The sequence below is a fragment of the Perca flavescens genome, chromosome 15 (assembly GCF_004354835.1).
Source record: "Perca flavescens isolate YP-PL-M2 chromosome 15, PFLA_1.0, whole genome shotgun sequence".
NCBI lineage: Eukaryota > Metazoa > Chordata > Actinopteri > Perciformes > Percidae > Perca > Perca flavescens.
This window is the reverse complement of record NC_041345.1, coordinates 4,061,761-4,076,218: the sequence shown is the minus strand read 5'-3', so window position 1 is coordinate 4,076,218 and position 14,458 is coordinate 4,061,761. Positions and strand designations below refer to the sequence as shown.

General features: G+C 42.2%; 2 protein-coding genes across 2 annotated transcripts; one reads left to right on the top strand and one right to left on the bottom strand.

Annotated features, from left to right (window-relative positions):
* The first annotated feature begins 286 nt into the window (after nucleotides 1-286).
* On the top strand, nucleotides 287-5,110 carry wbp2nl (WBP2 N-terminal like). Its single transcript, XM_028599423.1, has 8 exons — nucleotides 287-412; nucleotides 965-1,073; nucleotides 1,867-2,005; nucleotides 2,789-2,881; nucleotides 3,156-3,353; nucleotides 3,636-3,746; nucleotides 4,260-4,336; nucleotides 4,442-5,110. The coding sequence occupies exons 1-8, from the start codon at nucleotides 354-356 to the stop codon at nucleotides 4,496-4,498; spliced, it is 843 nt and encodes a 280-aa protein (XP_028455224.1). The 5' UTR covers nucleotides 287-353; the 3' UTR covers nucleotides 4,499-5,110.
* A 2,275-nt stretch (nucleotides 5,111-7,385) lies between these two features.
* On the bottom strand, nucleotides 7,386-14,402 carry LOC114570375 (heme-binding protein 1). The gene is made up of 6 exons (XM_028600679.1): nucleotides 14,324-14,402; nucleotides 13,925-14,004; nucleotides 13,606-13,827; nucleotides 10,247-10,385; nucleotides 8,755-8,935; nucleotides 7,386-7,936 (listed from the first exon to the last, which is right to left on the bottom strand). The coding sequence occupies exons 3-6, from the start codon at nucleotides 13,681-13,683 to the stop codon at nucleotides 7,759-7,761; spliced, it is 576 nt and encodes a 191-aa protein (XP_028456480.1). The 5' UTR covers nucleotides 13,684-13,827; nucleotides 13,925-14,004; nucleotides 14,324-14,402; the 3' UTR covers nucleotides 7,386-7,758.
* Between the last annotated feature and the right edge of the window lie 56 nt (nucleotides 14,403-14,458).

Here is a 14,458-nt window from a genome sequence, read left to right as displayed (position 1 = left end):
GTTGTTGACTGTCCCACGGTACATCACGAGTTGTCACACTGTGTGAAGTGACGTACCACCAGTGACGTTTCTGGGGCATCCCAGTCCCATCCCGAGTTAATTTGTATTTTAGGATGGCGAAGGCATGTCCCGCCCTACTCTGCCTCTGATTAGCTCAAACTGACATTGTTACTCTTAGCCTAACCAATCACACTCCTCTTGCCTAAACCTAACCAACCAAACCATAGCAGGAAACGCGTACTAGCCAATCAGAGGGAGAGTAGGGCACGTCAAATTTTCCCTATGCCGTTACCACCCTAGGAAAAACAATCGGCCAGGAGAAGCAGGAGAGCAGAAAACGACGGCTACCAAACATGGCTTTGAATCGGAATCATTCGCAAAATGGAGGCGTTTTGATAAACAATGGAGAAAGGTATGTGTGTTATATTGTGCCCATGGGTTCCTTTCATTAACTAGCTCCCTGTCGCCTCTCTTCTTGGCTTGTTTAACGTTACCTTCTTCTTTCCAGTGCGTAGTCAACGTAATGCTACCCAACCGCTAGCGGGCCTGGTTAACATTAGCATAACTAGCTAGCTAGCTAGCTAGCTAACACATTTGGTTAATTGTTGATGTTTGCGTTAGCTTTGTAGGTCATGTCGTGGCAATTCGAACATTGTATTTACTGTTTTATACTAAGGTACTATAATATTACGAATGAGCGACTTTATAGCCTTCGCGTGTTTTGACAGCTGTTGAGCAAGATGGCTAACTTGTAACGATAGCCTCCGATCAAAACAGGAAGTAGCTGTAACTTCAGTGTTGACATAACAGTTATTTAATATTGTGTAAAGTGGGTTACTTGCATGTTATTAAATACGGAAGTTTCGATTAATGCTCACATGCACATTATTACTTAAACCTAATTCTGTCAGTATTTTTATTGTGGATGAAACGGGTTATTTTCACCTGCTTCTTCTTTCCCCAGTGTTTTAAGGGAATGTAAGAATGTGGAGCTGTCATTCAGCGATGTCACCGGCAAGACAGACTTGCTTAGGGGGACCAAGAAGGGCACCATTTACCTCACACCATACAGGGTACAACCCAAATTATATAATATATATAAAGTAGGGCTGGGCGATATGGAGAAAATCAAATATCACAATATTTTTGACCAAATACCTCGATATCAAAACGATATTGTTGAAGACTATTGGTGCTTTCACAAAATATTTACACAATGAGATTTTTGATAAATAATCATCAGTAATGTGGATATAATGACTAAGTGGGGAAAAGGCAAATAATAGAACAGTTACAACAGTCTGGTAAGTTCAGAAAATGACATCACTTTACTGTAATGCAGCCTTTAAAACCAGGAAAAGACACTTATGTCATATTACGATTTTACGATATCCAAAATCTAAGACGATATCTAGTCTTATATCACAATATCGATATATTGCCCAGCTCTAATTTAAAGGTCCCATATATATATATATATATATATATTCCTATTCCCATATATACTCATTTTCAGGTTCATACTTGTATTTTGGCTTTCTACTAGACAATGTTTATATGCTTTAATGTTCAAAAAATATTATTCTCATGCTGTTTGTCCTGGTTTATCCTAACGGCTCGTTTTAAAGGCACAGTTCCTGAATATGGGTTGTGTGGATTGAGCGTTTTTCACTTTCACAGTAGCACAGCGACCTGCTTCATTATCAAAAAAGACCTAGGAATTTAATTTTACCATATGGGACCTTTCAAATACTATTGCTGCTGATGTCTTCTTGATTGGAACGTTGGCAGTGTTCATATTCTCATACATCCTGTTATAACTCTCCCCACAAACGCTCTTGTCTCTTCCCTCATTCGCTGTTTTAGTTGCTGTTTGTGTCCAGTAATACCAAGGATTGCTTGGGTTCGGCCATGTTCCCCTACTATCTGATGAAGGGCTGCAGCATTGAGCAGCCTGTCTTTGCAGCCAACTACATTAAGGGGACAATGTCAGCTGAGCCTGGTGGTAGGTGGCCTTGTGTTTTTTCTCTCTTAACCACCAAGGTATGATTTAATTTGTTTCATAAATGGTCATAATAATATTGTTAGAGATGCATCGATTACAACTTTCTAGGCCGATTCCGATTTTCTTAGTTAGGCCAGCTGATTCCAATTTCATTTTTTCTAACCACTTTACAGCACACACAAATATTTATTTTCTATCTTTTCTTTAATAGAACATTTTGCACAGAACATAGAAAATTTTTTGAACAGATAATGGATTGCTATAAAATAGAACTATATAAATTAATCCTGGTGTGGGAAATTCACACACATCTAAAGTGCAATGTTAGAACCGTTTCCTTCTTTTCACATCCAATATCACACTAAAAAAAATGTGATTTTGGTTTTTGGTGTGGTCCCTCCACGCCCGACTGTCTCCTTGCAGGTGTCGCATATTGCAAACTTGTTATCTTCACACACGGCTGAAAAGTTGAGAGAAAGGAAAAAGAAACTGTGCTGTCGCGTCCGTGTGTCCTTGAGAACTGTAACTTGTATAACTTCTGTTGTCAGTTAATTGTAGCGTTGACCAGCATGAAATTGGCATATGTCAAGACTGACCTGCTGGTCGCCGGGCATGGCCGAGCACGTGAAAACCGGCCAATTCCGGTCACTGGCCGGTCTATCGGTGCATCTCTAAATATTGTAAAATATGATGCGTTATCTTAGTCAAAATAAAGGGACTGCACAATAAAACAGGAGTGTAGCTTTCTGTATTTGTTTTAAATGTAGCCGGCTCTCTCATCAGGTGGCTGGGAGGGCCAGGCCCATTTCAAGATGTCATTTACCAGCGGAGGAGCCATAGAGGTGGGGCAGCATCTCTTCAAACTGGCCACAAATGGTTCGTATGGTAGTTTCCGTAATCATTGTGTCACACGTTCTACAATGCTAAATATCAATTGAATATTCCTTAATATGGGAGTGATAAAAAGTATTTAAATCCTTCACCAAAGTAAAAATATGACAAAAATACAACTTTCATGGTTAGAATCTTAACCATAAAGAAGTGTAAGCAATAATGTGCCAAAGCTCTGCCCAAAGAAGAGCCTGTTAAAGAGTCCCTTAAAGTCTTGTCCATTTGTTGTGAGAGACCCTTTTCTTTTTGTTTATTTCAGCTTCTCGTGCTGCTCCGGCACAAAACGGTGCTGCCTCGTTTGGCTATCCTTCACCTGGAATGATGAACGGCTATGGCCCACCTCAGCCTGCTCCTCCCAGCTATCCTTACCCAACCCCTCCCCAGCAGAATGAATTCTACCAGGGCCCACTCCCTGCTGCTGGCAACATGGGCTACCCCCATCCAACAGCTGCTGCAGGTACAGAATTCAGTCATTTGTAACATGACATTTGTATGTGCTTTTAGGTTGGTCAAACAGGTAGAAAAAACAAGCATATACTTTCATAGTTTTAAGGTTACAGCCTGCACGCACACATATTTTCTTACTTTGTATACACGTTTTCATCATCATCAAATGTCCTCAATGTGCATAAGTAAAAACCCTTGAGGCAGAAATACTGCCATTTTGCTCTGTCTCTGTTAGCGTTTGACCTCAGAAATCCACCTCTCTCTTATTTTTCTGTTGTCTTCTGTGTTCTAGGAATGTACCCATCTGGTTTTGACTACATGGCCCCACCTCCCCCCTACCCTGGACCACCCCAAAATTGGGCTGCATCCCCCCCGAACTGGGCAGCAACACCACCACCTCCAGGTCTATTTCTCTCTCTCTCTATCTTTATTTTTCTTCTCTGTATGTCTGTGTCACTGCACCCGTCAGATCGGATCTGTCTGCCTCAAAGTGAATCATTTCATAGCACGCCACCCAAAAAGGGGTGTCGGTGTCTCATCCGCTACACATCAAAATTGCAATTTCCCCTCTTCCTCTTCCTTCCCCGTACTCTTTCCAAGCACCTTGTGGATTTCAGTGAAAAAACAGTCTAACCCTGCACATGGGGTGAGCCTGGTACACTGAAACGCTGAAATGTCAAGTTTGGCCTATCTCTATTTTAGGAAGAGCTTGAGGAGAACGTTTGCCTCTGTGCATCCTCAGGGTGTTCCTGTAGATTTTGTCTCAAGGATTCCTGGAGCTGTCAGTGGTCGTGCTCCTCGCATTAGTTCTCCTTAACGGTGTTTGGAGCTTAGCTGTCTGTTCCTAAATATGTTAAGCAGTCATCCCTGTCTGTCTTAATCGCCCTGTCTTTGTCACATCTCATTTTATGCACAGGTAACTCCAAGGCGGCAGAAGCAGCAGGCAGTGCGTATTACAATCCCAGCAATCCACACAATGTCTACATGCCCATGGTAAGCTGCTTTGCTTGTCTCCTCCTCCGTTTAAAAGTTGCGTGGAAGTGACATCTTTAAATGGCACTTGGTAATGTGTTCGCATTTCCTTTTATTCCCACGCAGGAGCGGCCTCCACCATATGCACCTTATCCAAACTCTCCTGAGAAGAAAAGTAACTGAAGCTCACTCCTCTCTCTTCCTCTGTATCTTAAACCCATTCTACAGCAGGGAGTAATGTTGATGGATACCTACTGGATTGTAGAATACAGGAAAGAAAATGCAAGTGATACAGGGTTCAAGGATGTCAGTGATGATTCACTGATGAATTAATGATGATATTTTACAAAGAGATCACGTCTTTTGAATACCGTTTTCCCTTTTAGTTAAGTTCATTTTAAATGATTGACAACTTGTAACTCTAGTTAGACTCATCATTATTGACATTATTAGCGATGAGATTTCTATCTGTCTAATTCTCTAGCACGTAGGTAAGGGCACCAAAGCTGTCCTTTTGTTGAGAGCTGAAAGGAGGAGGCAGTATGGGGGAATGTGTTTTTAAGACGGATTTATTACCACAACATTTTATAGCAATTTCTTGATTGCAGTTCCTGTAGTTATTACCAATAGCAACTAAGTATTTTTGCAGTATCATTGAAGGTACCGTGTGTGTGTTTCCTATACATTTTTGCGTTAAGTTGTACCATATACAAAACTATAACTATCTTAGTGAAACTGATACTATGAAAACATAGCGAGTTTAAGTTTCCCTAACATCTGACCAACGTGATCCCACACTACATCGGTTACATTACCATCCGAGTAATTCCATTCATCGTATGACCCAAATCTCCCATCATCATTTAATATATGTAGTAGAGGTTTTTGTTATGAAAAAGGAGCCGTGCATTGTTTGAATTGTTTGAAAAAGGGGCATCCGATGGATTTCTGACATAATTAATCTATGTGCAATACTTCAACCTCTCATAACAAGGTTATAGGTGACAAGCTGGGGTTACCTGAATGACCCCGTGCTCTACTCCTGGCTTCTATTCTATTCATGTATGCAAGCTGAAACCAGACTCTACTTGTGTAATTACACTAGTATGGGGTTACAGGGCCACAGCGTTATATTAAGGGCCCGTCAGTGTTTTGCCTGCTGTTGAAACTTCTGATTGCAAACCATTTATTCCTGATTAAAGTGGGGTGAGGTGCTAACAGGCCGTGTAAAGGCATCTCCCCCCCCCATTGTGCTGTTTGAAGGGCGATTTGCACACAGTTGAAGTAGGAAGAGTAATTTTTTCTGGGGGTTTTTAGTTTGCTTGAATTAATCAAATATCTGTATATTAATATCTCTTTTTGCAGTTCTTATTCCTTTTGCTGAATTCTGTCTGTTAATTAAAATCAAATAAATGAGTCATGGATTGAATTTTGCATTTTGATATTTTTGTATCATGATCTTACATTTTAAACACTAATTGTCTTCAAATGTAACATTAATTGAATCCTCATCTAGCCCATAACTGAGTTATTTAACTAATTGGCATTTACTGAATTCATGCTGCATTCATTAAGGTATGCATGTAAATTAAGCCCATTTACCATAATGTTTAATTTTGTCATTCATTACTTTTCTCAGTTACTTAATTAGCTGCATATGGACCTTTTTTCACAGCAGACATGTTGACTTGTCAAAGCAGGAACAGCCCAGCTGAAATTAATAACCTTAACGATGGCTCAGTTCCATCAAGTGTCCCAGTAAGATATTTCAGTGAGTCAGCATGCACAATACCAGGGTCTCTCCTAAGTGGAATGCAGCCATCAGTAATGGTTTAATACCAGGGTCTCTCCTAAGTGGAATGCAGCCATCAGTAATGGTTTAATACCAGGGTCTCTCCTAAGTGGAATGCAGCCATCAGTAATGGTTTAATACCAGGGTCTCTCCTAAGTGGAATGCAGCCATCAGTAATGGTTTAATACCAGGGTCTCTCCTAAGTGGAATGCAGCCATCAGTAATGGTTTAATACCAGGACCTCTCCTAAGTGGAATGCAGCCATCAGTAATGGTTTAATATCAGGACCTCTTCTAAGTGGAATGCAGCCGTCATTAATTTCCTATTATGACATGTCAACATGTCTGCCGTGAAAAAGGTATATTGCTTTCTTTCTTTTGCACTGTCAATGACAGGCTCCACGTTGACTAATTCAGATTTCTTTCCAAGTTATGCGAGATCAATGGAAGTCATTTCTTTTTACTTGCTTGTCACAGCAAGAAATGAACACTGTGGAAGAAGTCCTCAGACGTACTGTCCCAGACAAAGAAATTAGACAACTAGAATTATTTTCACTCTTTCTGAATAACATATTTATTATGTTATGAAACACTAGGAAACCTGAACATTATATTCACTCGGCACTGGAAATCACACAGTACGGATGTATCGCATAACAGTTTCAAGAGTCTGAATAAATAAAGATGGCATAGTCATGCAGTAAAACACAAAATATTCACTATACACACATGCTTCTTGAATCAACATATTATCACAGAGGATATAACAACACTTATAGCTAGCTAGCTAATTTCCAGTCACAGCTGTCCACCCATTAATTCATGAAGACTAGCTCTACTTTATGGCTCAACTCCTGTTTCTTTCCAGTTCCTTACTCGGGGAAAAGGAAGTGTGCTTTTTACTACCATGTAACTAGTGTTCATTTTATACATTTCTCCGTAGCCGTCACTAAATTGTAAACTAGATAAAACATGTGCAAAGCCTAACTGTGTGTTCTTTAGGGAGACAAGAGCTCTACAGCAACTTTATTGACAAATGTTTAGGACAAACATGTAATTCAGTTGTATTTAAATACAGATTATATTAGATTATTCACTCAGTTACTTAGATAACTTTCTGTTTTACGCCTGTAAACCAGTGGCGGTAGCATACCAGTTGATCTAAAGTTATTTCTTTAAGATCTATTTTCCCTTGGCGTAGAGAACTGAAGTCCGTCACAGCACAGTAACAGCAGTGATGCGAACGTTGTATGGAACGGGTTAACGTGGGACTCCCAAGAACTACTTTTACTTCTTAACGCTATATTTGTCAAGAAGCCTTTAATCACTCTCATCATGTGTTGTTTCAGAGCTACAAGTTTAAATTGGAAATCGAAAATGAAATGAGAAAATGCTGCACTGAGTTCTAAATTGTCCCATTGCTTGAACAACTAACTTGAGTGTAGCTTCACCAAGCAGAAGATCAGATGGGTAAAGGCAACATGGGTAATCTCTATCAGTCCGTTTGGGTTTCAAAGGTCTATCAAGTCACCATATTGCTCTTACCAATCCAAAAACTGTTAGAGCTACAGGATTGTCGGTACTGGAAAGGGTAAATAAATTTGAATAAAGGACTCGTCGTGAGATTTGACTCAGGTCTGATCGAATGGCTCCTACGGCTCCTCCTGTAGAAACCACACCTCATTGCGGCGTCCGTAAGGCTTGAGTGGTGGATCGTAGCTACAGCAGAAGTACTGCTTGCGCTGAAAGGGGGCCGTCTCACCCAGGGTACGCGTCAAACGCAAGGCCTCTGCTCGGTACTCCGTCTCCGCTGCGAAGCCACCAAACTGCCTGCAAACAACAACAACAAAAAGAAGAGATCGGGAACATTTTAATAAGGTTTATAATTAATACATTTAATTAATTTGGGGAATTATGTGGACTTTTTACTGGATGTGCTGTCATTGGGATGGAACAGGTACCCAAAATAATTTAAACATGCACCAGTGAGTTCAAGTAAACAGTCTATATCCACGACGTTCCACTTCCGGCAATTGCTCCGGTGCCGCCGGGAAATTCCGCCGGATTTCACCCTTTTCCGCCAGATGTCCGGTACCTTTCGCTTTCTTTGTGTCGGAATATTAAACTCCGGTGGATTTCTGAGGACTATGGTTAACTGCTCCTCAGATCTCTGCAGGGTAAATCCAGACAGCTAGCTAGACTATCTGTCCAATCTGAGTTCTCTGTTGCACGACTAAAATAACTTTTGAACGTACACATGTTCCACCAAAACAAGTTCCTTCCAGAGGCACCGTGGCTCCGTCCGGCGCTTAGCGATGCCCAAGATTGTGATTGGTTTAAAGAAATGCCATTCCTGGACTGTTCGCCAGACCCTACTGCGCAGCGATGTGAAGGAAGGTCTGGCAATGCAAGACTAAGTAAACCCGACTTAGGACCTGCTCTACCATGTTAGCCCTGCAGGAGACTGAATATGTAAACTAAGGCCTCCAAAAATGAAGTAGCTAGCGCATTTGGGTGCAAAATTTGGACAAAAGAATGACAATGGGAAACTCACAGAAAGACTTGAACCCACGTCATCTCAAATCAACATCCATAACACTCTCTTATACATGGGAGAGATATCTTAAAGTCTTTTATCTGACACTTACAGAGAGTAGACAGTCATGCCGTGGCGCTCCTCAACTTTGACGGCACCGTCGGTGGGAGTCGGGGGGTTCTGCTGGTAGCTGGTGGGGATGCGGATGGCGACCACCAAACGGCGAGACAGAACCCCATCATTGCGTGGGTACACTGTGATGATGATGGGAGCTGTAGTACCCATGGCTTCACCTTTAGAGGATGAAGTGAGAGACAGAAAGTGAGTTCATAAAAAGGATGAATGTAGAGGAGAGAAACTCCACTATCCTCCCGAAAGCCAACTGCCCAAATCTAAAGGTCAGGATTTGTGTGATTTTGTGTAGAGAATGTTACATCATGCAAATACCAACAACAGGCCATGTTATTTGCACCTAAATAGCAAACAAATTAAATGGTTCTGCACTGAGTCCTAGTTTTCATTTATTATATTTATTTATATTTGTTTGTTAACCTAAAGCAGGGGAAGCTAAGGACATTAGTGCCTGATCATATTCAAATGGATCCTCCAGTAAAGCTAAGCCATTTGAAGTGAGCCATTCCTATACTGTAATAATAGTTTGTTTATTCAAAATGAGAATGGAGACATGTTGATCCCATCTTTGATGTTCATTAAAGTGCTCGTATTATGCTCATTTTCAGGTTCCTAACTGTATTTAGAGGTTGTACCAGAATAGGTTTATGTGGTTTCATTTTCAGAAAACCCCATGTTTTCGTTGTATACTGCACATTGCTGCAGCGCCTCTTTTTACCCTGTGTGTTGAGCTCTCCGTTTTAGCTACAGAGTGAGACATCTCACTTCTGTACCATCTTTGTTGGCAGTCGCACATGCTCAGTAAGTACTGCTAGCTTGTCAGCTGTTTGGAGCAGTTTGTGAACAGTGTTTTCTGTTGGAGATGGTATGTCCCTTTGGGGGGGGACTTTGGGCTTTTTCACTTTGTAAACCTATAATGTGCACAAAAAAAGATATATAACACAATAAAGGAAAGGGGAAAAGCCAAAAAGCACAATATGAGCTCTGTAATTCAGCTTCAGGGCATCCTGAGACTGGCCACTGTTTAAATTAACATAAGGAACAAAACTAGGAATATGATTTTGCAAATGTGCACGCAGTCTAAACAACCACACGGACTCCATGAACAAAGTCAGAAAACGGATTTTTTAAAATCTTTTTATAAACTGCAGGATTGGCGATTTACTCGATAAAGAGTCATGATTATTCATGTTAGAAAGATGAATGGAAAAACCTTGTATTTTAATTGTTTAATGATGTACTTTCAATTATTAGACCAGTGTGTTTTTTCCTTTTCTGTGGCCTGCTATCTTTCTATGACATAACCTAAATCTTGCTTCATACTTTTCTTATGTGTGACACTATGTCATTATGACACTATGGCGCTTAGCTTAAAAGAGGAATGGGGAAAGATAACAGAGGCAGTTCGTGAGCTACAATAAGTCCTACACTGTTAGTGGACATATCTTAGCTTTATGTTCCAAATGGCTTACCTTCTTCATTGCTCCCACCGATGTACATGAGCAGCTTCCTCACCAGCTCCCCTGTCACTTGGTCAAAGCTTCGCCCCTCAGAGGAGACAACAGCGTATTTGGCACCATCATACCGCCGCACCTCAAAGCTAACTCCGTCCTGGGGAAGAAATGAAAAAGACAAATCAGGGGGGTGGTTTAGGCATCAGCAGGCCAAACACAGCTACAGCTACAGCTACACACACATTGTGGCATGCACAAATGCAGAAACATATTGGCTTTATGCACATACACCACCCCCCCCCCCACACACACTTATCACACACAAAGACAGTTGTTCTCTTCCTGGGGATGGGTGCACGGGAGAGGTTAGGCTCAAATATGATTCACCACTGACACACTGATGTTGACAATCTACTCCCAAGGATGAAAGCCTTGAACTGGCAAGGGGTTAACACTTGAAGGGGTTCAGTGTGTGTGTGGGTGTGTGTGTGTGTGTGTGTGTGTGTGTGTGTGTGTGTGTGTGTGTGTGTGTGTGTGTGTGTGTGCGTGTGACTGCACACGTGGGTGTGTGAAACCAATGTGGGCAGCCAAATAATGAGATGCAGATACACTGATTTGATTTAGTTTCATTCTTCTGCTCTGCAGGGTTCAGTCAGCCTACAGAGAATAATGGGCAAGAGATGTGTTACATAACAGCGCACAGGCAAAACACACACACACACACACACACACACACACACACACACACACACAACTCTCTCCCCACCGCCAGGCACACAGCATCAATATGATGCAACAGTTTTGAATTAAATATGATTAACTGGGGCTAATGGGGAGCACGGCCACTCAACTGTGCTGCTGATGAGCAATAACGTTAATAGGTCTTGAAGGAATCTGGCTGCTGCAGAGCCGGCGATGCAGGTTACAAATCCAGCTGCTCATTCCACTAATGTGATGATACATGTGTGTGCATGGCTCTGTGTTTGTTTGGGATTCGTTCTTCTTACAGTGTTTACAATCTATTTATAAGAAGCTGGTGTAAAATATACAGTTCATTATGCTTTTTTTTTTGTCTTCAAAATAATGAAATGGAAATGCATTGTGGGCATCATTTACCACTGCATGTGCTCATGCTTACGTGGGCTTCCTAAGTATGTTTTTTTTTTCTTCCCTGAGGGAAGGAAAACTCAAGTCTCAAAATATCATGCAAATGATTTTGTCTTCTATAGGAATTTTTGACTCTTGGTTGTATGTTGTGTAAAATGTTTTCCAATGTCTTTATATGTGTTATTTTCCACACGTCTTATTCAAAACCCACTGCAGGTCCTGTAATCCGACGATGCCGCCGTATACAAGATAACACTATGTTATCACGGAGCTCTGACTGGTGACAGGTTCCCCCGGCTCCTGCGTGGTAATTACAAGGGTGGGGGACCACCATTAACATTGCGTACTGGTGACAAACAGAGAAAGCAGAGCCCGACTTCATGTTAAGCTGTGCAATTAATTTGTCTCTCATGTGTCTGTGGTTGTGTGTGCTTAGCTTATACAGTGTTAATTAGTCTGTGCCCGAGGAGAGCACACAGAAGGTATTATCAACACTGTGACTGTTACATTGCCATTTCATGTTCTGTTCAGTTCAAACGATAGTCTACATCCCTCAGCTAACGTCTAACTGAACTCCACCTATATGTTTCTGTTATTCTGGTGTGAATGTGTGTGCACAGGTACGTGTGTATGCTTTTGCCAACTCGTCTGGATTTTGTGTCAGTTTTAATTAAGAGTGTAGGGTGTCAGAGTCAGGCGGGTGGTTTGCAGATCAGGTGGCAAGCTCTGATTTCAATACCGGCTGTTTAAACTAGTCAGTCAGGTCCACAGATTTGACTTGATGAGCTTTGAGCTCTGCCTTTCAAGGCTGTTTAATGAACACTTAGAGGGAGCGTGGTTGCTGGAGTGACCTTTGACATCATGCTACATGTGGTTCAGTAATATAAATGATCTATTGCAAATCATAATCCACTTTGTCCACTTTCCAAATGTGAGTATTTAGGTTTGAAATCCTTAAAGCACAGTTATACATATACTGCTGGCTTAAACAGTCTTTTTTATTTTATTTTTTTTTAAGCTTCGGACCAAAATGTAGTATTCAGTGTCAGGACAGATATGCCTTCCAGTGCGTGTGTGCGTGTGTGTCTGTGTGTATATGTATGTGTATGTGTGTGTGTGTGTGTGTGTGTGTGTGTGTGTGTGTGTGTGTGTGTGTGTGTGTGTGTATATAAATGTGACACTGGGTCATTTGATTCCCTGTCTGGTCAGTTGGACCGTGTGCCTTTGTGTCCTTGTCAAAAGGTCGCTAGCTGTTCCGAGATAAACACACAAAGACAATTTGGAAACCCGTGCCAACCGGTGACATTGCATGGCTACATGCACATTTATAGTAGGGCACTCTGGGTCAACAGGGCAACGAGAGAAGAACCTGGAAATGGCTGTCGCCTCAGTAAACAACATACACATCACTGAGTTCTACTAGAATCTATCCAAAGTGTGCTTGTACATTTCATACGCAATAAATATAAAAACATGACAAGGGGTGGAGGTGGAGGTGGGGGTGGGGTTGGGGTTGGGGTGCTGACATGGAAAGGGCATGCCCTTCCTCTGCTGTGACATCGCTTGTCGATGGTTAGTGTATCAGTGTAGGCCCTACACACTTCATATCTGAGCTCATGGGTTAACCACAAACACGTCTAAACTGCATCCTCTTCCAGGCCCTGTGGGTTCACACACACACACACACACACACACACACACACACACACACACACACACACACACACACACACACACACATAATGTCATGATGGAAAAAAACAGTGACCCACAGCAGGTTGAAACCTTTCTGACTTCAGTGTGTGTGTGTGTGTGTGTGTGTGTGTGTGTGTGTGCGCGTGCGTGCGTGCGTGTGTGTGTTATTGTTTTAAGGTTGCAGTCAGCATCACCATCTGTATTCATTCCTGCCTGACTGATCGGCAGAGGACCTCTGGCTGGTTTGTCTCTTTGGCCCACGCTGCGGCTCAGCAGGCACCTTTATAGGTCACAAGCAATTAACTACCAGGCTGTCCGGTTTACAGATGTGATAAACACCGCAAAAGTCCGTGGCCATTTTAAACACAATTTGCCACGACAGAAACTAGTTTGTGATAAGTGCTGGAAAAAAATATTCATGCAAAGAGGAGGAGAGACCTCGCACCTTTTGGAGTCAATCAGAATGATTGTGTGCGTAATCAGCTGCGGAGAGGGCAGAATGAGCAAAAAGCCTAAAAGATATCAGAGTGGACGTATTGTGGCTGTTATCTGACAGGTGTCCGAGCGCTGCTTACCTTGGTCTCGCTACTGAGCATTTTATATTCCGTCTCCTCGGTGGTTCCGAAGAGCGAGTTCTTAATCATGCCAAACATGTCCCTGCTGCGGCCAGGTCACCTCTCCTCTCTCCACTCCTTCGCTTTGTTGTTTGTCCTCCCTTTTCCGTCTGTTGTGATATTTTTCTTTCTCTCTGACTGCTCCCTTGTGTGGTCGTCCAACTCATAAAAAAAAAACCCAACCTTGATAAACAAGAGGTAACAGTATCAGGATACTCCGAAGCGCAAATTAAATTCTCCGTCAGAGAAGAGTGCGCACCTTGTGCCAGTGAGCGCAGACCTCTCAACAGATGCTTTTTCCTCCCGGAGACAGAAGTTGCAGATGCTGACTCCTCTCTCTCTCTCTCTCCTTTGCAGAACCTAGGAATGAACAGATCAGCCTTCACTCTGACGGCTGGAGTATCTCCGCCCTCCTCCGCTCTTTAGTTTTTCCCTCTCGCCAGCTTGACGCTCACGCACATCCCCACCTTTCACTCGTAGACGTTTAAATTCACTTAAAGTGGGGCATCAAGCTGGCGGCGTGGCGCTAAATGTTCACGGCTTATTAACCCCAGATGGGTTCAGCTTGTGCTGACATTAAAAATATCACTTGCATAACTAATTCCCGGGTATGAGATGCAGCATCATAGGTCTACAGGGAGTCACCTCCTTCAAATCCCCCAAAAAAAAATGAAGTAACCTTCATTGCCACCAAGGGTTTCTCTCTCATTCTGTTTGTCATGGCTGTCTGTTCCAGGACGCACAACACAGCGGGGAGCTGAGAGGCACATTTACATCCTGCTTTTAGTTCAATATCAATTTTGACACAAGCCGT